This window comes from Pleurodeles waltl, chromosome 3_1, assembly GCF_031143425.1.
Source record: "Pleurodeles waltl isolate 20211129_DDA chromosome 3_1, aPleWal1.hap1.20221129, whole genome shotgun sequence".
In the NCBI taxonomy this organism is placed as follows: domain Eukaryota; kingdom Metazoa; phylum Chordata; class Amphibia; order Caudata; family Salamandridae; genus Pleurodeles; species Pleurodeles waltl.
The window spans coordinates 2,005,840,356-2,005,858,066 of record NC_090440.1 but is presented as its reverse complement, the minus strand read 5'-3'; the positions used below and the strand labels follow the sequence as shown (position 1 = coordinate 2,005,858,066).

General features: G+C 47.9%; 1 protein-coding gene across 2 annotated transcripts in view; it reads left to right on the top strand.

Moving 5' to 3' along the window:
- BCAS3 (BCAS3 microtubule associated cell migration factor) overlaps window positions 1-17,711 on the top strand; it is a 2,570,631-nt gene that overhangs the window by 378,831 nt on the left and 2,174,089 nt on the right. For both annotated transcript variants that reach the window (XM_069226456.1, XM_069226455.1), the window contains exon 9: window positions 6,135-6,242. In XM_069226456.1, coding sequence (XP_069082557.1) covers window positions 6,135-6,242 — 108 coding nt within the window. The remainder of the gene's footprint in view (window positions 1-6,134; window positions 6,243-17,711) is intronic.

Here is a 17,711-nt window from a genome sequence, read left to right as displayed (position 1 = left end):
CCTCACCGATATCCTTTTGGGTACATGGTCCAAACCCAACACAGGGGCGCCTGTGAATAGGACTATCGCATGCCCCCATCGGCCCGCTTCCAACAACCCTAAATTCCTGTCCCAACGCCCCACGCCTGAGAGTCTTTTTATCCAGGCTTCCTCTTCTTCAGGCGCGTTCCCTTCCGCACCCCCGGATAGGGAATACAAAAGGCTGGAACAGTTTGGCAAGAAGTTGTTTTCTTCCTCCAGTCTAGCGCTGCGGTCTGTGAACACCGCATGCTTTCTGGGCCGTTATACCCCCTCCCTGTGGGATAGGGTTGCGCAAGTCCTGGTGCAGATACCAGAGGAGGCCCGTGCTATCGTCTCCCAAGCAGTGAACGATGGGAGAGGCGTGGCGAAGTTCACAATCCGTTGTGGGCTGGACACAACCAACTCTCTGGGCGGATCAGTTGCAACATCAGGTTACGCACTTCTGGTTTCTCTGAGGATGTCCAACAGTCACTCATGGACATGCCCTTCGATGGCACCTGTCTCTTTGGAGACAATGCGGACTCGGCCTTGGAGAGATTCAAGGATTCCCGGGCTACGGCTCGGTCCCTCTGTCTTTTCTTGGCCTCTCGCCCACCACAGTCCGCTTTTTGCCCTTTTGTGGACACGGAAGGGGCGCCCTGTTGCGTCCTCCACACAGCCACCGTGCCACGCACGCTGGCCAGCCTATGCATGGCAGAAGACGCGGAATCCCACGTGGCCGTGGGACAGGGAACCAGAGGTCTGTCCAGTCCGCATCTGCCCCGCTGCAGCCTCCAAACCCTCCTAGTCCGTTCCCTCACTCCCATCCAGTTGGTGGCAGGATTTGCCATCACCTGCCCCACTGGGAACATATCACTACGGATGGGTGGGTTTTGCAGATCATTCGGAAGGGCTACTCCCTCCCTTTCGAATCTGCTCCACCACACATGCCACCATCCTTCCATCACCTTCCGGAGGATCATTTGGCGCTTCTCTGCCAGGAAGTTGCGGCTCTCTTGGCCAAGGGAGCTATTGAAAAGGTCCCCGTGCCAGAAGTAGGTCGTGGTTGTTATTCCCGCTACTTTCTGATACCAAAGAAGGACAAGGGCTTATGTCCTATCCTAGACCTTCGGGACCTGAACTACTTCCTCAAGAAGGAGAAATTCAGAATGCTCACCCTGGCTCAGGTTCTGTCTGCCTTAGACCCAGGAGACTGGATGGTAGCGTTGGACTTGCAGGACGCTTATTTCCACATCCCCATCCTGCTTGCCCACACACGATATCTATGATTCATGGTAGGTCACGAGCACTTTCAGTTTACCGTGCTTCCCTTCGGCCTTACCAGTGCCCCTCGGGTGTTTACGAAAGTGATGTCGGTGGTTGCAGCTCATCTGCGCAGGTTAGGGGTCTCAGTCTTCCCCTACCTCGATGACTGGCTGTTGAAGGCGGACTCGCCCCAGAAAGTCGTCTCCCACCTTCAGACCACGGCGAACCTCCACGCTGGGGTTCACTATAAATGTGCCAAAGTCACACCTGACTCCCTCTCAGATGTTCCCTTTCATCGGAGCAATTCTGGACACAGTGCAGTTTTGGGCTTATACTCCCGAAAAGCGAGTCCAAGACATTCAGGCTATGGCTCCGATCTTGCAGCCTCGGTCTTTGGTTTCGGTGAGACAGACTCTGAGGCTGCTGGGCCTCATGGCCTCCTGCATCCTGCTAGTAACACATGCCAGATGGCATATGCGGGCTCTGCAGTGGGACCTAAAGTTCCAGTGGGCGCAGCATCAGGGGAAATGTCTCCAACATAGTCCAGATCTCGGAGGGAACTGAAAAAGACCTGCAGTGGTGGCTTTCGAATCTGCATTGGGTCCACAGCAGATCCCTCTCCCATCCCCAACCAGATCTCTCTATAGTGACAGATGCATCACCTGTGGGTTGGGGTGGCCACATAGGAGAGGCGGAGATCAGAGGCCTCTGGTCTCCGGTTGTGTCGGGCTCCATATAAATCTGCTGGAGCTCGATGGCGATCAGGCTTGCGTTGAAAGCATTCCTTCTCTCTCTCAAAGGGAAAGCAGTGCAGGTGTTCATGGACAATACTACCCCCATGTGGTACTCCAACAAACAGGGCGCAGTAGGGTCCTGGACATGGCTGGAACATCAGGGCATTACCCTGATGGTTCAACATCTGGCGGGCTCCCTCAACACCAGAATGGACGAACTCAGCCGTCGACGCACACTCGATCACGTCTCCATCTGGAGGTGGCACAAGGTCTCTTTCAGCAGTGGGGAGAGCCTTGGTTAGATCTGTTCGCCTCTGCAGAGAAAGCGCAATGTCAGCTGTTTTGTGCATTGGAGTTTCCAAGGCGGCACTCACTCGGAGACAATTTTCGTCTCGAGTGGAACTCTGGCCTCCTTTCCGCCTATCCCTCTTCTGCCCAGAGTTCTCAAGAAAATCAAGAATGAACAGGCCCAAGTCATCTTGGTGGCTCCAGACTGGGCTCGAAGAGTGTGGTATCCAGAGCTATTGAGCATGTCCATCGATCCTCCACTCAGACTGCCTCTTCGGGCGGATCTTCTGTCGCAGCAACAGGGGACGGTTCTGCACCCGAACCTGTCTAACCTCCGCCTTCATGTGTGGAGATTGAGCAGCAACAGTTGACCGCTTTTGCCCTTCCACCCGAAGTCTGCAAAGTTATCTTGGCAGCCAGGCGTCCATCGACTCAAACTGTATACGTCTGTTGTTGGAATAAATTTGTGGCATGGTGTACCAACAAATCTGTTGACCCCCTTTCTGCCCCTCTGTCAGAGGTTCTTCTCTTCATTCTTTCTTTAGTCCAGCAGGGCCATTTCCGTCTTTCTTAGGCTACCTGATCAGCCCTCACTCTTTAAATCTCCTATTGTGAGTAGGTTCCTAAAAGGGCTCACCCATTTATTTCCTCCCACACTTTATCATGCCTCAGTGGGACCTTAATTTTGTACTTACTTATTGGATGTGTACCCCCTTTGAGCCAATGCATAATTGTCCGTTGCGGCTCCTCACCTTCAAAACTGTCTTTCTGATCGATATCACCTCTGCTCGCAGGGTGAGTGAGCTTCAGGCCCTTTCCTCAAAACCTCTATACTTGTCTGTACATCCTGACAAAGTAGTGCTACGCACTAGAGCTTCCTTCCTTCTTAAGGTGGTTACACCATTTCATGTAGGCCAGTCCATCACTTTGCCTACCTTCTACGCACCCCCACATCCTTCCTATGAGGAGGAGAGACTCCACCCTCTGGACCCAAAAAGAGCGTTGACGTTCTACCTCAATCGTACTAAAGATTTCCAGGTGGACGATCAACTCTTCGTTGGCTGTGTGGGTGCGAGAAAAAAAAAAAAGGCGGTGCAAAAGCATACCATCTCTTGATGGGTGCTTCTTTGCATCAAAATGTGCTAAGCTTTGGCTAAGAAGCAACCTCCTGAAGGCTTGCGTGCTCATTCCACTAGAGCAACTGCTGCTTCCACTGCGTTAGCACGCGGAGTTCCTGTCTTGGATATCTGTCAGGCAGCTACATGGGCATCCCTGCACACGTTTGCTTAGCATTACTGCCTGGATAATCAGGTCCGTCAAGACGGCTCCTTTGGTCGTTCGGTCCTGCAGGACTTTCTAGTATGATCTTGGTTCGCAGCCCACCACCGAGGATGGCATTGCTTGGGTATCTATTATAAGGTAAGGAATCTGCAACTAGAAGTCTCTATCAGATGTACAAGTTACTTACCTTCGGTAGCGAAATATCTGGTAGAGACGTATTCTAGTTGCAGATTCCTTACCGCACACCCACCCTCCCCGCTTGGGATCTGATTTCTAGGGACAGGGATTCCCCCTTTCAGGTCCTTAGCTCTGGTGCACCAATCTCAGTGTTCTTAGCGGCTCTGCGCTCTGGGGTGGAAAGTCGTTAAAAGAAACTGACATTAGTGCGCAAGGGCGGTGTCTATGTACTACTCCCGGCGTCATCATGGTGACTACAACGCCTACGGCGTCTGCGGAGTCGACCAGTGCCACCTACCGACACGCAAGAATAATGCTCAAAGAAAAATCTCCAGATCCAGTCTGACGCTTGGGGGGAAATTCTAAGGTAAGGAATCTGCAACTAGAATATGTCTCTACCAGATATTTTGTTACCAAAGGTAAGTAACTTGTACATTAAGAACAGTACTGTGTAAATAGTCATTTGTGAATAAGAAAGAAATAACAATAGGTGGCTTTAATCCTAGTAGGGTGTCCTAACCCTATAACAGGAGATTGAATACCTGATCCCTTTCTTCTCTTCTTAGTAATAAGAAAAACTACAATATGTATCCACTATAGCAATAAGAGTATATGAAAAATATCTCTGACAGTTAAACTATGTACAGATGTTGGGTACAAACAACTTTAGCAGTTCAAAATAAAATGTCTATCTTGGTGTAAAAGTTATGTCACTGTTTTTCAACTTCTTCATTGTATCACATCCCCAAAGTCACATTTTTTAAAATTTGTATTGAAAGGATGCCATGTTTTTTATTCCTTTTGAGGAATTTCTTCTCTATCTGAAAGACTCAGTTCAGCAGTGAATATACAGACATCTAAAGCAAAGAAGTAGGGTATATTTTGGCTAGACATCAAAGAAACTCACAACCATCCCATCACAACAGTGATTATACTAAAATTCACAAACCATAAGAAATAGTTTTCATGCAGGATTCCTTTTTGAGTCCTGCAACTGCAGAAGCCAATATTGTAGTGGCATGTTGCCTCTGAAGTACTTCATTCACCAAGCAGAGAAGCTAGTCTCTCATTTACTTACACAAATCACACATTCTCTTTGAAGCATTTACCCTAGATGTAATACAGTTTGGAAAACTGAAACATAAAGGATTACAGATAGAAAATTATTGAAAATGTAAAAAAAAAAGATGATGCAATGATCATCTAAATAAGTGAAAGTTTGGCAGTCATGCCTAGAATGTATCTAATCCTAGAAAGTGGGTATCTCCTAAAGCCCCCTCAATACATCTTGAGCACTGCATAACTGACTTCGATTGGGTCTGTCAAGTTAATGTGGCATCAGCATGTACATTGTCTCAATCAGCACAATTTAGTTTTGTCTTTGACATGTTGTTCACATTGAAACGGTGTTATATTTGGCATCATCCTCCATTTTTAATCATCTTGCAAGTCAAGCAACTGCTGCCCTTGGGTCATCTGTTTTGCCTGAGAGGCAGCTTGCTGGGCATTCATGAAAATACATATTTCTCTGTTGTTATCCTGTGGAAGTTGGACACACTTTGCTCCATGGCACCTGGTGAATAGTACAATTTCTCCTGACGTAATTATTTTGTTGGAGTATATTGTTGCATCTGGACACTAGAGAATAGATTTGTTCTGAAGACCAACAGGGCATTTGGCTAGGAAACATTCACCGACTCTTTCACACTCAATCTCTCTCCTATTTTTTTAGGTAGCAGGGTGTTTTGAGAAGTATTGAAGTGCAATCCTAGTAGTTGTCACTGGCAGGTTTTTTCAAAAAAATCCTTTGTTCTGAAGTGGTCTGAGGAAACAAGTGTGCAACACTGTTAGTGTCCTTTGCTCCACAGGGCCAAGACTCACAACCTTGGGCAGTGAGGACCAAAAAGGATCCAAGTTTGACCACAATACTGGCACTCACCAGTACTTCATTATCAGAATATAGAGGACCAAATGAATTACTAAACTGATTATGGTAGTTATTCCATTCTGGTTTTAGATGTATCATTGGTATTGCCTGTTCTTCATCACTTATTATACATTCCCCGGGGTAAGCCTACTTTTTTCTGTGTACACCTGTAAGTTAAATGCATTCAGGTTATTTTTGGGGTGCATATATTATATGCTCGCAACACACAGATATGAATATAACTTGCACTTCTCTTTTAATTTATGAACAAGTTTGACTCATGCATCAGTTATGCACCCTTAGTGGATGTAAGTAGTTTGAGGTCCATTTCTCCTTTGTCAATTGTTCACCATGTGAGTATTGTAAGACTTACCTGGGCAACACATTGACATGGTAATGTACAGAGAAAAGCCTGTGGTAGACAAATAAGTAATTTGGTGTTTTTTGATCTTTCCTCCCAGCACCACACTTCCCTACTGCTGTGTTGATCTCTACTCCCTGCGAACTGGTGAGATGGTGAAATCTATTCAGTTCAAAACTCCCATCTATGACCTGCATTGCAATAAACGGTAAGGTCTGCAGAAACCTCCTTATGCGCATCTCATCTGGTGCGTAACATGAGTTATCCTTCTACCAACTGTTTCTGTTATCCTTGTTGTCAGTTGTCTCCAAGTGTCCAAAAGTGATGATTCTGTTAATCAAAGTTTCTTTCACTTTGTCCAAAGTATATGAAAGGGTGCATCAACTTCTTTTTTTAGTGGTGATCATAAGACAGTGTGTAGCAAGAAAGTCAACCAAAGACAAACCTACTCATTAAGCTCTTTCCAAATTTGTGGTGGTGGGATCCTTATAGACAATGAGTCCTTATAGACAATGAGTCCTTATAGACAATGAGTTCTATAGATAGGCTCCAAAGACAGAGACCCTCCAGCTGACTTAGGACACCATCCTGATTTCTCATACACAGATGTTTGGAATGTTATCTTCTTTAAATAAACATGCTTTATATCCTTTTCCCCAAGTGCATCTTATGTATTCCTATAGACTACAACAAGGTATTTGGCTAGATCCATTGAGTGAATCTCTTTTGATTAAGATAAATATGAAGTATACTATCAACAGCAAGAAAGAAACAGGGTGTGCTGCGAGGTTCAGATGAGACAGAACCAGATGCAGGGATCCAATGAGTGTCACAGTCATGCTCCCTCCAAAGCAATGTTTTGCAGGGGACATGAACGTTGTTTGAAGTAAAAATGTGTCTGTGTGAATTGATTGTTTTGTTGAAGCCACCTCATTAGCGATAACATACATGTTTAAAACATTCCTGCAAACAGGTTTCCTTACTACATTCTATTGCAATTTCCCTTTTCTTACTGTAGATGTGGTTATTTATATTTTTACAAATGTGTATAGGAGTAGTTCTACCAGGATTGTTTTGAATATTTTTGCATGGCATAACATATTTTGTTTTCGTAATCTGTGAAAAGTTGCTTTCTGCAGTGGTCTGCTAGCTTACCCTAAAGCAGAACACTTCAACAAAAGAATCAATAAGTATTAATACACCTCTCTAGCCTACAGCTTACATGTGCAACCAGGGTCTTTACCTAGAACCATCACAGGTGTTGGGCAACTTAAACATGTGAATGGAATGTCATTCTTAACTATTTTGGTGCAGTTGTCAGCCATTGGCCGGCCCTGTGGAGGGTTATAAAGGCCACTCTGGTGCTGGTTTGAACTGCAGCCCACAGTGGAGGTGTTTCTCCTGGAGATGTCGTACCAGAGGATCCATAGCTATTATAAACAGGAGTAGGGATAAGGGGCACCCTGTCTAGTTCTCCTGAGGATATCAAAAGCATCCATAAGGAAGCCATTGGCTCGAAGATGAGCAGTTGGGCGGGAGTATAACAGCATAACTAGTGTGATGACCCTAAGTGGGAGGCCAAGCTTCGTTAAAATTGTGCAAAAAAAGGGCCATTCCAGTGATTCAAATGCCTTTTTAAAGTCTAGTAGGGTGACCGCAGCCGGTACTGCAGGAGAAATCCTATTTAATACCGAAAAACTGTGTGCAGGTTAAGGGAAATGGAGCAGTGTGGAAGAGAACCAGACTGAAGGGGATATGATTTGATCTAACTGCAGACTTCATCTCCGCATAAGCCATCGCAGCCACCAACTACACCCTGCTGGGAGACCTCAACTTCCACCTCGAGAAACCACAAGGCCCCAACACTGCATCCCTCCTAGACAACCTCCACAACATAGGACTTCGACAGATCGTGACAGAGCCAACACACTCAGCAGAACCCACCCTCAATCCCATCTTCACTACAGGCACCGCCGCTACATTCAGCCACACCACAGAACTCCCATGGACAGATCACTGATGCATCCACTTCACCTTCAACTCACCCACCATCACCAGACCCCAACCTCGGACAAGAATAACGGATGATCAGCACACCGCCACCCTCTCCATTGCTGCACCCACCATTGCACGCAACGAGGACCCAAACATCGCAGCACGCACCTTCCACAAGTGGATCACCGACTGCGCAAACACAGTAGCTCCCCTCAAAAAGAACAACACCACCCACGCAAAGGTAGCGAGCTGATTCACCCCTGAACTCCGGGAATCAAGACACACCTGTCGCCGCCTTGAGAAAATCTGGAGAAACCCTAAGGGCCTCATTGCGACCCTGGCGGCCGGCGGTAAGCTGGCGGTAACACCGCCAACAGGCTGGCGATGTACCGCCAGCTTATTATGACCATGGCGCATTAGCCACGGCCATACTGCCGCCCCCTCCAACATACCGCCAGGTCATAATCCCCAACTCCCAGCCTGTCCATGGCGGTAAAGACCGCCATGGAAAGTCTGGCGGTAAGGGGAACTCTGGGTGCCCCTGGGGGCCCCTGCACTGCCCATGCATTTGGCATGGGCAGTGCAGGGGCCCCCAGGCACAGCCCCATCGTGCATTTCATTGCCCGAATTTTGCTGCACATCAACATTGCTGCCGGCTCTATTATGGGCCGGCAGCAATGTTGATGTAACTTTTCCGCTGGGCCAGCGGACGGAAACACTGTTTCCTTCCGCTGGACCAGTGGAAAAGTCATAATAGGGAGCCACATATACCGCCAGCACTGGTGGTATAGTGGTGCCTGCGGCTTCAGCGGTTTTCTAGTAAGACCGCCGAAGTCATAATGAGGGCCGAAATCCCCAGAAGCCCATCTCAACCTCAAAGCCGCAACCACTGCACACCACCAACTCATCAGAAACACCAGAAAGAAGACTATCCAAGACAGGATCTCCTCACAACCACACAACAGCAAGGAACTCTTCAACTTCATCAAGGAGTTCACCCAACCCAACAGTGAGACAACGGTCATCCCCCACCCCCCTCACAGGACCTATGCGACAGACTCAACACCTACTTCTAGCAGAAAATCAAGACCATCTACGACAGTTTCAACAAGGACATCCCACGCGCCAAACCCCCGTCCAACAACCGACAATCTCCACCTGGACATCCCTCTCCACCGAAGATACATTGGAAAACCATGAAGTCCATCCACTCCGGGTTCCTCACGGACCCATGCCCCCATCACGTCTTCAACAAAGCTGCAGACACCATCGCCCCCAAGCTCTGCCTCACCATCAACTGCTCACTAGCTGCTGCCACCTTCTCCAACTAGAAACACGCCAAGATCAACCCTCTCCTCATGAAACCATCGGCTGACCCCACCAACCTCAAAGACTTGAGGCCCATCTCCCTACTTCCATTTCCTGTGAAAGTCGTAGAAAAAACAGTCAACAGCCAACTCACCACGTTTTTAGAAAGCCACAACAAACCACAGCACCGAAACGGCCCTCCCATCCGCAACAGACGATATCCGCTCCCTACTGGACAAGGGAGAGATGGCAGCACTCATCCTACTTGACCTCTCGGCAACGTTCAACACAGTCTCCCATCACACCCTGATAAGAAGACTCCACGAAGCCGGCATTAGAGAGAAGGCCCTCGAAGGGATCCAATCCTTCTTCTCCTGCAGAATGCAACGAGTGAGACTTGCCCCCTTCCTCCCAGATCCCACACCCATCACCTGCGGAGTCCCCAAGGATCCTCCGTCAGCCCCACCCTGTTCAACGTCTACTTGGCCCCGCTAGCCACCATCGTCAGAAGCTACGGAATAAACATCTCCTACGCCGACGACAGCCAACTCATCCTACCTCTCCAATGAACCAGTCACAACGAGGCCAGACACAACTTCCCCGAGGGCATGAAAGCAGTCGCCAACTGGATGAGAGACATAGCTGCCTTCAACTCAACACAAACAGGACCGAGGTACTCATCCTGGGCCCCCAACCTAATGCATGGAGCAACTCCTGGTGGCCATCCACCCTCGGAAACCCACCCACCCCTGCCATTCATGCACGCAATCTCGGAATCATCCTGAGCCCTGACCTCAGCATGAACCATCAGATCAATGCAGTCACCTCCACCTGCTTCTGCACCCTTCGCCTCCTACACAAGACCTTCAAATGGATCCCCCTCAAGCATAGAAAGACCGTCACACACGCCCTCATCACCAGCAGACTAGACTATGGCAACGCACTCAATACCGGAATCAACAAAAGAACTCACCCGCAAATTGCAAAACATCCAGAATGCCGCCGCCAGATTGATCCTTGAGCTAGCCCGACACTGCCACATCTCACAACACCTACGCACACTGCAATGGCTCCCTATTGAAAAAAGAATCACTTTCAAAATCCTCACCTATGTACACAAAGCCCTCCACAACACCGGACCTGCCTACCTTAACCAGCGACTCAACTTACACGTACCCCACAGAACCCTACGCTCAGCCCAGCTCTCTCTCGCAGAAGTACCCCACATCAGGAAAACCAGAACAGGAAGACACTCCTTCTCCTACATAGCTGCCACCACCTGGAACACCCTACCCATCCACATCAGACAAACCACGTCCCTCCCCAGCTTCACGAAGGAACTGAAGACATGGCTTTTCTAATCCACCTCCGGTACACGCTAGCCCCCCTCAAGCCCCCCCTCCCCACCCCAAGCTCGTTGAGACTGTAACGGGTGAGTAGCTGCACTCTACAAACTCTGATTGATTGATTGATTGATTGATCTAATAGGAGCGACAGCTTGGCTGCTAGTATTTTGGCCAAGATTTTATTGTTGAAATTTAATAATGATAATGGTCTATAGGAAGTACCATGCAGTGGGTTTTTACCGGGTTTGATGAATAGCGAAATGACGGCCTACCTCAACTTTGGGGGTAAGTAATGTCCCCCCTCAATCGATTCGGCATACCTCTCTAGTAAGTGTAGAACCAGCAATTATTTAGAAGCCTTATAAAAATCTCCAGTGAGCCCAGCCAGTCCGGGTGCCTTAGATCCTGCCAGGGAATCAATGGCTTTTATGATCTTGTCACTCGAGATCAGGGCATCAAAGAACTGCTGTTGGGCCAGTTGCGGTCCATACCATGGCAGTTTCGTCCAGGTACTTTGCCCTGACTGTGTCCTTGCTATTGGTGTGTTTAGTAGAAAGTTGTGAGTAAAATCTTAGCAATTCCTTCAGGATGTCTGCGATATCTGTAAGCCTGGTCCCATCTGGTAACTCATGTATGTATGAAGCACCCATAGGGGGTCGGAGCAATCACGCCAAGGTGCCACCTGGCCACTCTACCTCCCTGTAGCATCTGGCTCTGGCGTATTTGCCTAGGAAGGCGACTTTTTGATCGCCTAGCTCACGAAACTCTTCTAGCAAGACAGTGTGTCTCGCCAAATGGGGACCATGGCGTTGCTGAGCTTCTGTTCTGTCTGTCATGAAGGGCGGTTTCAACACGGGCCATGCTTTTGCGTATGTCACGTAGTACTCCTGCATGTTTGGAGATTATAATACCCCTAATGTAGGCTTTAAAAACTTTCCAGAGGGTAGTGTTGTAGTGAATCCTAGTTTGTTTTAACGGGTTAACAGGAGTTCGCTTAGCCGTAGGCTTCTAAACTCGTGCCCCCGTCACCCGGTGACTTTTAACCTACTTAGCTTGCTCTGGCTTAGTCCATTTAATTATTTATTTCCTTTAAAATGGCGGCCTTGTTTATAGTTAGGCCACTTGTTATGGGTTCTATTATCAGTGTCACTGCGCCAAGGCGTCAAGATCAAGCACGAAAGACAAACATACAGTAGGCATTCACACTTAGGGATTTTCCCTCTATATACTTTCGAGGGATTGTTGATTTAATTTCCGTCCCAAGCATGCCTGTTATCTATTGTTATGAATAACACTTATGTCAGGGGACCTTGTAGATCTGTATAAATACAACACACTTTTAGACAGATAATCAGAGGGATTCCGACCAGAGGGCATCGCCACCATCGCTGATACCGATGCTGCAGTCATCTTGACACTGACCCAGTCTTCGTGTCCCTACGGAGTCTGAAATAGAGACCTCATTCCAAGACTACGAGGTTTGGGGGCTCCTCTCATGGACACGGCTTTGGCAGATTAGGTTTAACGAACCCAGCTCTTCTTTTTTAGGTAGGAGGTTAGACCTACTCTCCTTAGGGTATTAGAGCTTATTCCATCTTTTACATATACATATATTTCTTTCATATATTGCATAATGGTGGGGGTCTTTATAACAATGACTCTCCTCTTTACAATACTGTTGCTTGGTATATTCATTATCCTAATCATTGCAGTTCATGCAACTTATCACAAATTGCAGTTATGTTGAATAAAAACTATTATAACTTTACTGCATCTGTGTTATTGCCTTTGTTTGTATGAGACATAATAAATCTGTGAGAAAAGGGTAATTTCCGCTTAACCACGACAACCCTGAGATATTGTACTTTGAGTCCATGCGTAAGCGACTGCTACAAAACACCTTTTACTATTGTGTTTCTGGTGAGGTACTGCTAGTAAGCCGGTAAGGTTTGGACAACAGTTACAAATAGTTGTAGGAAGAGACTTAGGCGGTCATTCTGACCCTGGCGGTCAAAGACCGCCAGGGCGGAGGACCGCGGGAGCACCGCCGACAGGCCGGCGGTGCTCCAATGGGGATTCCGACCGCGGCGGTAAAGCCGCGGTCGGACCGGCACCACTGGCGGGCTCCCGCCAGTGTACCGCCGCCCCATTGAATCCTCCACGGCGGCGCAGCTTGCTGCGCCGCCGAGGGGATTCCGACCCCCCCTACCGCCATCCAGGATCCGGATGGCGGTAGGGGGGGTCGCGGGGCCCCTGGGGGCCCCTGCAGTGCCCATGCCACTGGCATGGGCATTGCAGGGGCCCCCGTAAGAGGGCCCCTAAATGTATTTCACTGTCTGCTGGGCAGACAGTGAAATACGCGACGGGTGCAACTGCACCCGTCGCACAGCTTCCACTCTGCCGGCTCGATTCCGAGCCGGCTTCATCGTGGAAGCCTCTTTCCCGCTGGGCTGGCGGGCGGCCTGAAGGCGACCGCCCGCCAGCCCAGCGGGAAAGTCAGAATTACCGCCGCGGTCTTTCGACCGCGGAACGGTAAGCTGACGGCGGGACTTTGGCGGGCGGCCTCCGCCGCCCGCCAAGGTCAGAATGAGGGCCTTAGTCACCTACAAACGAAAGTACTGTCATCCTGAGATTAGCAGTCTTGCTCAGAGCAAGAGTCCAAACTACGACATGGCGCCACCAACGATGGTGTTTAGGCACTAATTTACGGATACCCTGACTATCACTGTCTCACAGACAACAGGTACCCTCAGTACCATTATACGGAGACGTCCGTGGTCTTTGGGAGAATCTTCCTCAGCCAAACAGGTAACACCTGCTTAGGCTGTAGGTTGTTCGAGCTCGAACTCACAAAAGGAAAAACTTCCCCTATTTTGGTGTTCCGTTTCTCTAAAACAAATATGGCCAATACAATAGACATTCCTGCAAATGCTAGAAATGCACTTACACAACATTTAATAGCGCATGGCCTTACGGAAGAGGGCGGGGATGTTACTCTGATTGTAGAAGCGAGTGAAGCCTACCAAACAGAAACATTTTACTGTAGGGTTGCCTTTCCTGAGGCTGACCAACTGAAGCACACATGTCACACAAATGACATTGCGGACGTGCCCGTAAGATACGAAGCATACCAGTATCATGAAATATCGCTCACATATCAAGAACACCAGAACTGGTTTGAAGGCGCCCTACCACATGTACTAAGACGGGTGAGGCTAGGTCCTTTAAGTAATGAGGGACCTACATGGCCTATGTTTGCCACATATACACCTCACCCAGGCATCCAGAGTATGCAGATCGCAGATTTGCGAATATTATACAATGAATTAGTGGCATTTTATAGACGATTGGTTCAGTTCGTGATGCGAACATTGAATACTACCCCAGCGCGTCCAGCACCGCCAGTAGCTGGTGGATATCAATTAGCTACCGGGATTAATCCACAAACAGTGCATACCATTATGGGTAGAGTGCCCACGGAACGGGAAAAAATATCGTTCTGGATTGCCCAGAAAACAAATCAGCTGGAAGCTGTGTTCCCCCATACGGGGCCACAGGACAAACATAGATTGCTCACTATGTGCTTGCCGTTTGGGATGGTTCCCTCGGTGGATGAATGTGCCACATGGGGTACAGTCTTCGCTGCCGTTTATTCTACCACACATGGTACCCCTACACTTGCCAATTTACCGGAAGTGTTAAAACAAATACAAAATGAACATGGGGCCGCACCGGCCCTGGATCTGGGGATGAAATTGATGCGTAACTTTGATGCCGTCTCCTCGATAATACTAAGTAATATTAAAGGGGAAGCGGTGGCACTGGCAATACGCCAGCGTCTCCGGGAAACTCCAAATATGGAACAAGAGAGACAGCTGCCGAGAATAATATCAGATACGTATACTAGTATAGGACGGGATGGTTTGGGAGCCAAACCTAAAAAATTGGAATTACCAAATACCACCCATAAGGAAGGTACGAAGCAGGCACAAGAGGGCTCTAAGAAGCGCTGAGACAAACAAAAAGATTTCAAGGATAGGAGAAACAAAAGAGCTGATTCTCCTCATCCGGAGTACTCCGACAGGAGATATAATCTCAGAAATAGGGATAACATTAGAACCCCAGACCGATATACTGATTCACGTCCTTCTCGTTCCTTTCAGGACACACCGGATAGACGTAGCGAGAGAGGGGGCCGTCAAGATCGACGTCCGGAATACGTGAAAGAAAAGAAAGACTCGCCACAGTCTACTGTTAAAAAAGAAGAAAAGACTCCTCAACAAAAGCCACAATTTAAAAAGAAGAAAGTGGCTGCACTGACCATTAACAATGCCGGTAGTATTGAGAACACTGTTGAGGAACAAGAGGTGGGCAGTGACTCTGTTGGACAGCGCGGCAGAGGTCACGATATGTCGCCAGAGTCTGAAAGATCATCTGGATGCGACAGCAACTAGCGATTACATCGCAGTTGAAACGGCGGATGGCCGCGTTCTCCCACCCGATCGGGTTTTTGATTTAACAATTCAGATAGAGGGAGACGTGGAACCCATTATTAGTGTAATATTTTGGGATGAACTTACTAGTGATATCCTGTTGGCCGAGAGAGACTGGCCACCTGAACATGTCCGCAAGCTCCCACATGGGGAAGATGTCATTTTCCTTCTTTCTCCGATCTTGTTCCGGAGGCAGACAAACAAGCCTATGCTGCTGAATGGGCTTTAGCGCAGGCACCTGCATTATACCGTAATCATGTAGGATGGGACAAGGACTCTCCTTGTCATGTTATTCCCGTTCGGTCTACACCACACCCGCAGCCACAATACCCTGTTAAACATGAAGCAAAAGCTCCAGTGACGGAGATACTGTCACAACTTGAATATCAGGGAGTAATTGAGCCCTGTACATCGGCAATGAATAATCCGCTATTTCCCGTTGCGAAACCTGATCATTCATATAGAATAGTGGTTGATTATAGGCACTTGAATAGTCATGCACGCACTTATGCTATACAAAATTCACACAGCACAGCGATAATTAATAATATAGTGCGTAAAAAATACAAAACTACATTGGATATATCTAATGTTTTTTTCTGCCAGAATTTAGCACATGAAAGTAGAGACCTAAGTGCATTTTCCTTTGGTTCTCAGAAACGCTTTTGTCGTTTACCCCAAGGTTATAAGAACAGCCCAGGACTGTTTTCGGCCCGTGTCACATCAATCTTGCACGAGCTTGATTCCGAGGCATTATCATATGTGGATGATATCTATCTCACTGATGACACCCTTGACATTCATCTTGCAAGGATCGATCGGATAATTCTGGGATTTGCTGCCTACGGATATAAATTTAATTTTATGAAAAGCAAGATTGCCTTTCTTAGTGTATTGTTCCTAGGATATGAGCTATCAAACGAGGGGAAGAGCCTGGCCCCGCACTTCCTAGAGAAGTGTGCTCAGCTACAGCCTCCGAACACGCTTAAGAAATTGCAGTCATTACTGGGTTTCTTTAATTTTGGCAGAACATACATTCCAGATTATGCTGAACGCGTAAAGCCATTATATGACTTAATTCAGCCCAATTATTCTAGCAGGCGATGGACAATTGAACACACACACATCCTAAGGGACATACAACGAGACATGCTGGAAGCTAGACACTTGTACACACAGGACAATAAAACGAATTTGGTCATCAGAATAATAGCTGGTGCCCTAGGATTTACCTATGTCACCTTTAATGAGGGTGACACTGTGCCAATAGCATACAAATCACATTTGTACTCCAATGCAGAGAAACGTTTTGCTCCTACTGAAAAAATTCTGACGGCAGTTCAGATGGCCGTCATAAAGGAGAGACCGCTTGCCTAGGGGAAACGCATTGTTGTTGTCTCCCCGGTTCCGGCCTTAGAGGCTGTCACTAAAGCGAGCGTTCCAAACGCTAAGGCATTGCATCCACGCTGGATTCAGTGGGCAACGTCTCTGACCGCCACTGATGTTGATTATGTGTTTGACCCAAGACTTCAGACACAGGAATTTCTCCAGTATGAACAGGAGTACCCCGCTCCCTTACACATATTGCCAATAGACAGTTATGATACAATCATTTATACTGACGGATCGGCACAACCGGCTGTGGGTACTAAACATCAATACTCGGCGGCTTCCGCAGCCGTGTGCGGGGTAATGGAAGACGGAGTTTTCCATCCTCATAATACCTACACTCAGACCTTAGGGGACTGCACAGCCCAGTTGGCCGAGCTTAAGGCTCTTCTTCTAGCGCTCGAACATTCGGAGCCAGGAACACAGACTTTGATTGTCTGTGATTCATATTATTGCGTCCAGTCATACAATGAATACCTTAATCATTGGAAACTGAACGGGTTTAGAGATTCTAAAGGGAACACCATTAAACACAAAATGCTGTGGGGAAGGGTGGCTGATCTTAAGGATAAGCTGCCATGTGTCCATGTAGTTCATACATTAGGGCACCTACGTGTAGGAATACATGTTGCCGGTAATACATTGGCTGACGAAGCAGCCAAAGCATCAGTAGCTACGGCTTCTGTGGCTGCAGTGACTCGTTCTCGGACGAGGTTGGATAATGAAATACTGATTGCCGTTAAAGCCTCGGCTGCAGGCAGGACACTTCCGAAAGGATACCCTACGAACTATACCTATCATATCAGTGCCCAGAATGTTGCTTTTGCAACAATTCCTGATGTTGGTGATCGAGTGATCCCAAATGAAGACCAGAGATTGGAACTGATTACAGCTGCACATGAGGGTGTCGCTTCTGCACATGCTGGTATACAGGCCACTATCACCATTCTACAACAACGGTACTGGTGGCCTGGTCTATGCAGACGGACTAAACAGTATGTCCTTTGCTGTGACATTTGTCAGCAGATTAAGGGCTCGAATATCAGACGCCCTCCGCAGACATCTCTCTTAGTGTCAGACAAACCACTCCATTGTGTGTACCTGGACCATTGTGGTCCTTTGCAACCTGATGGTGCATACAAATAC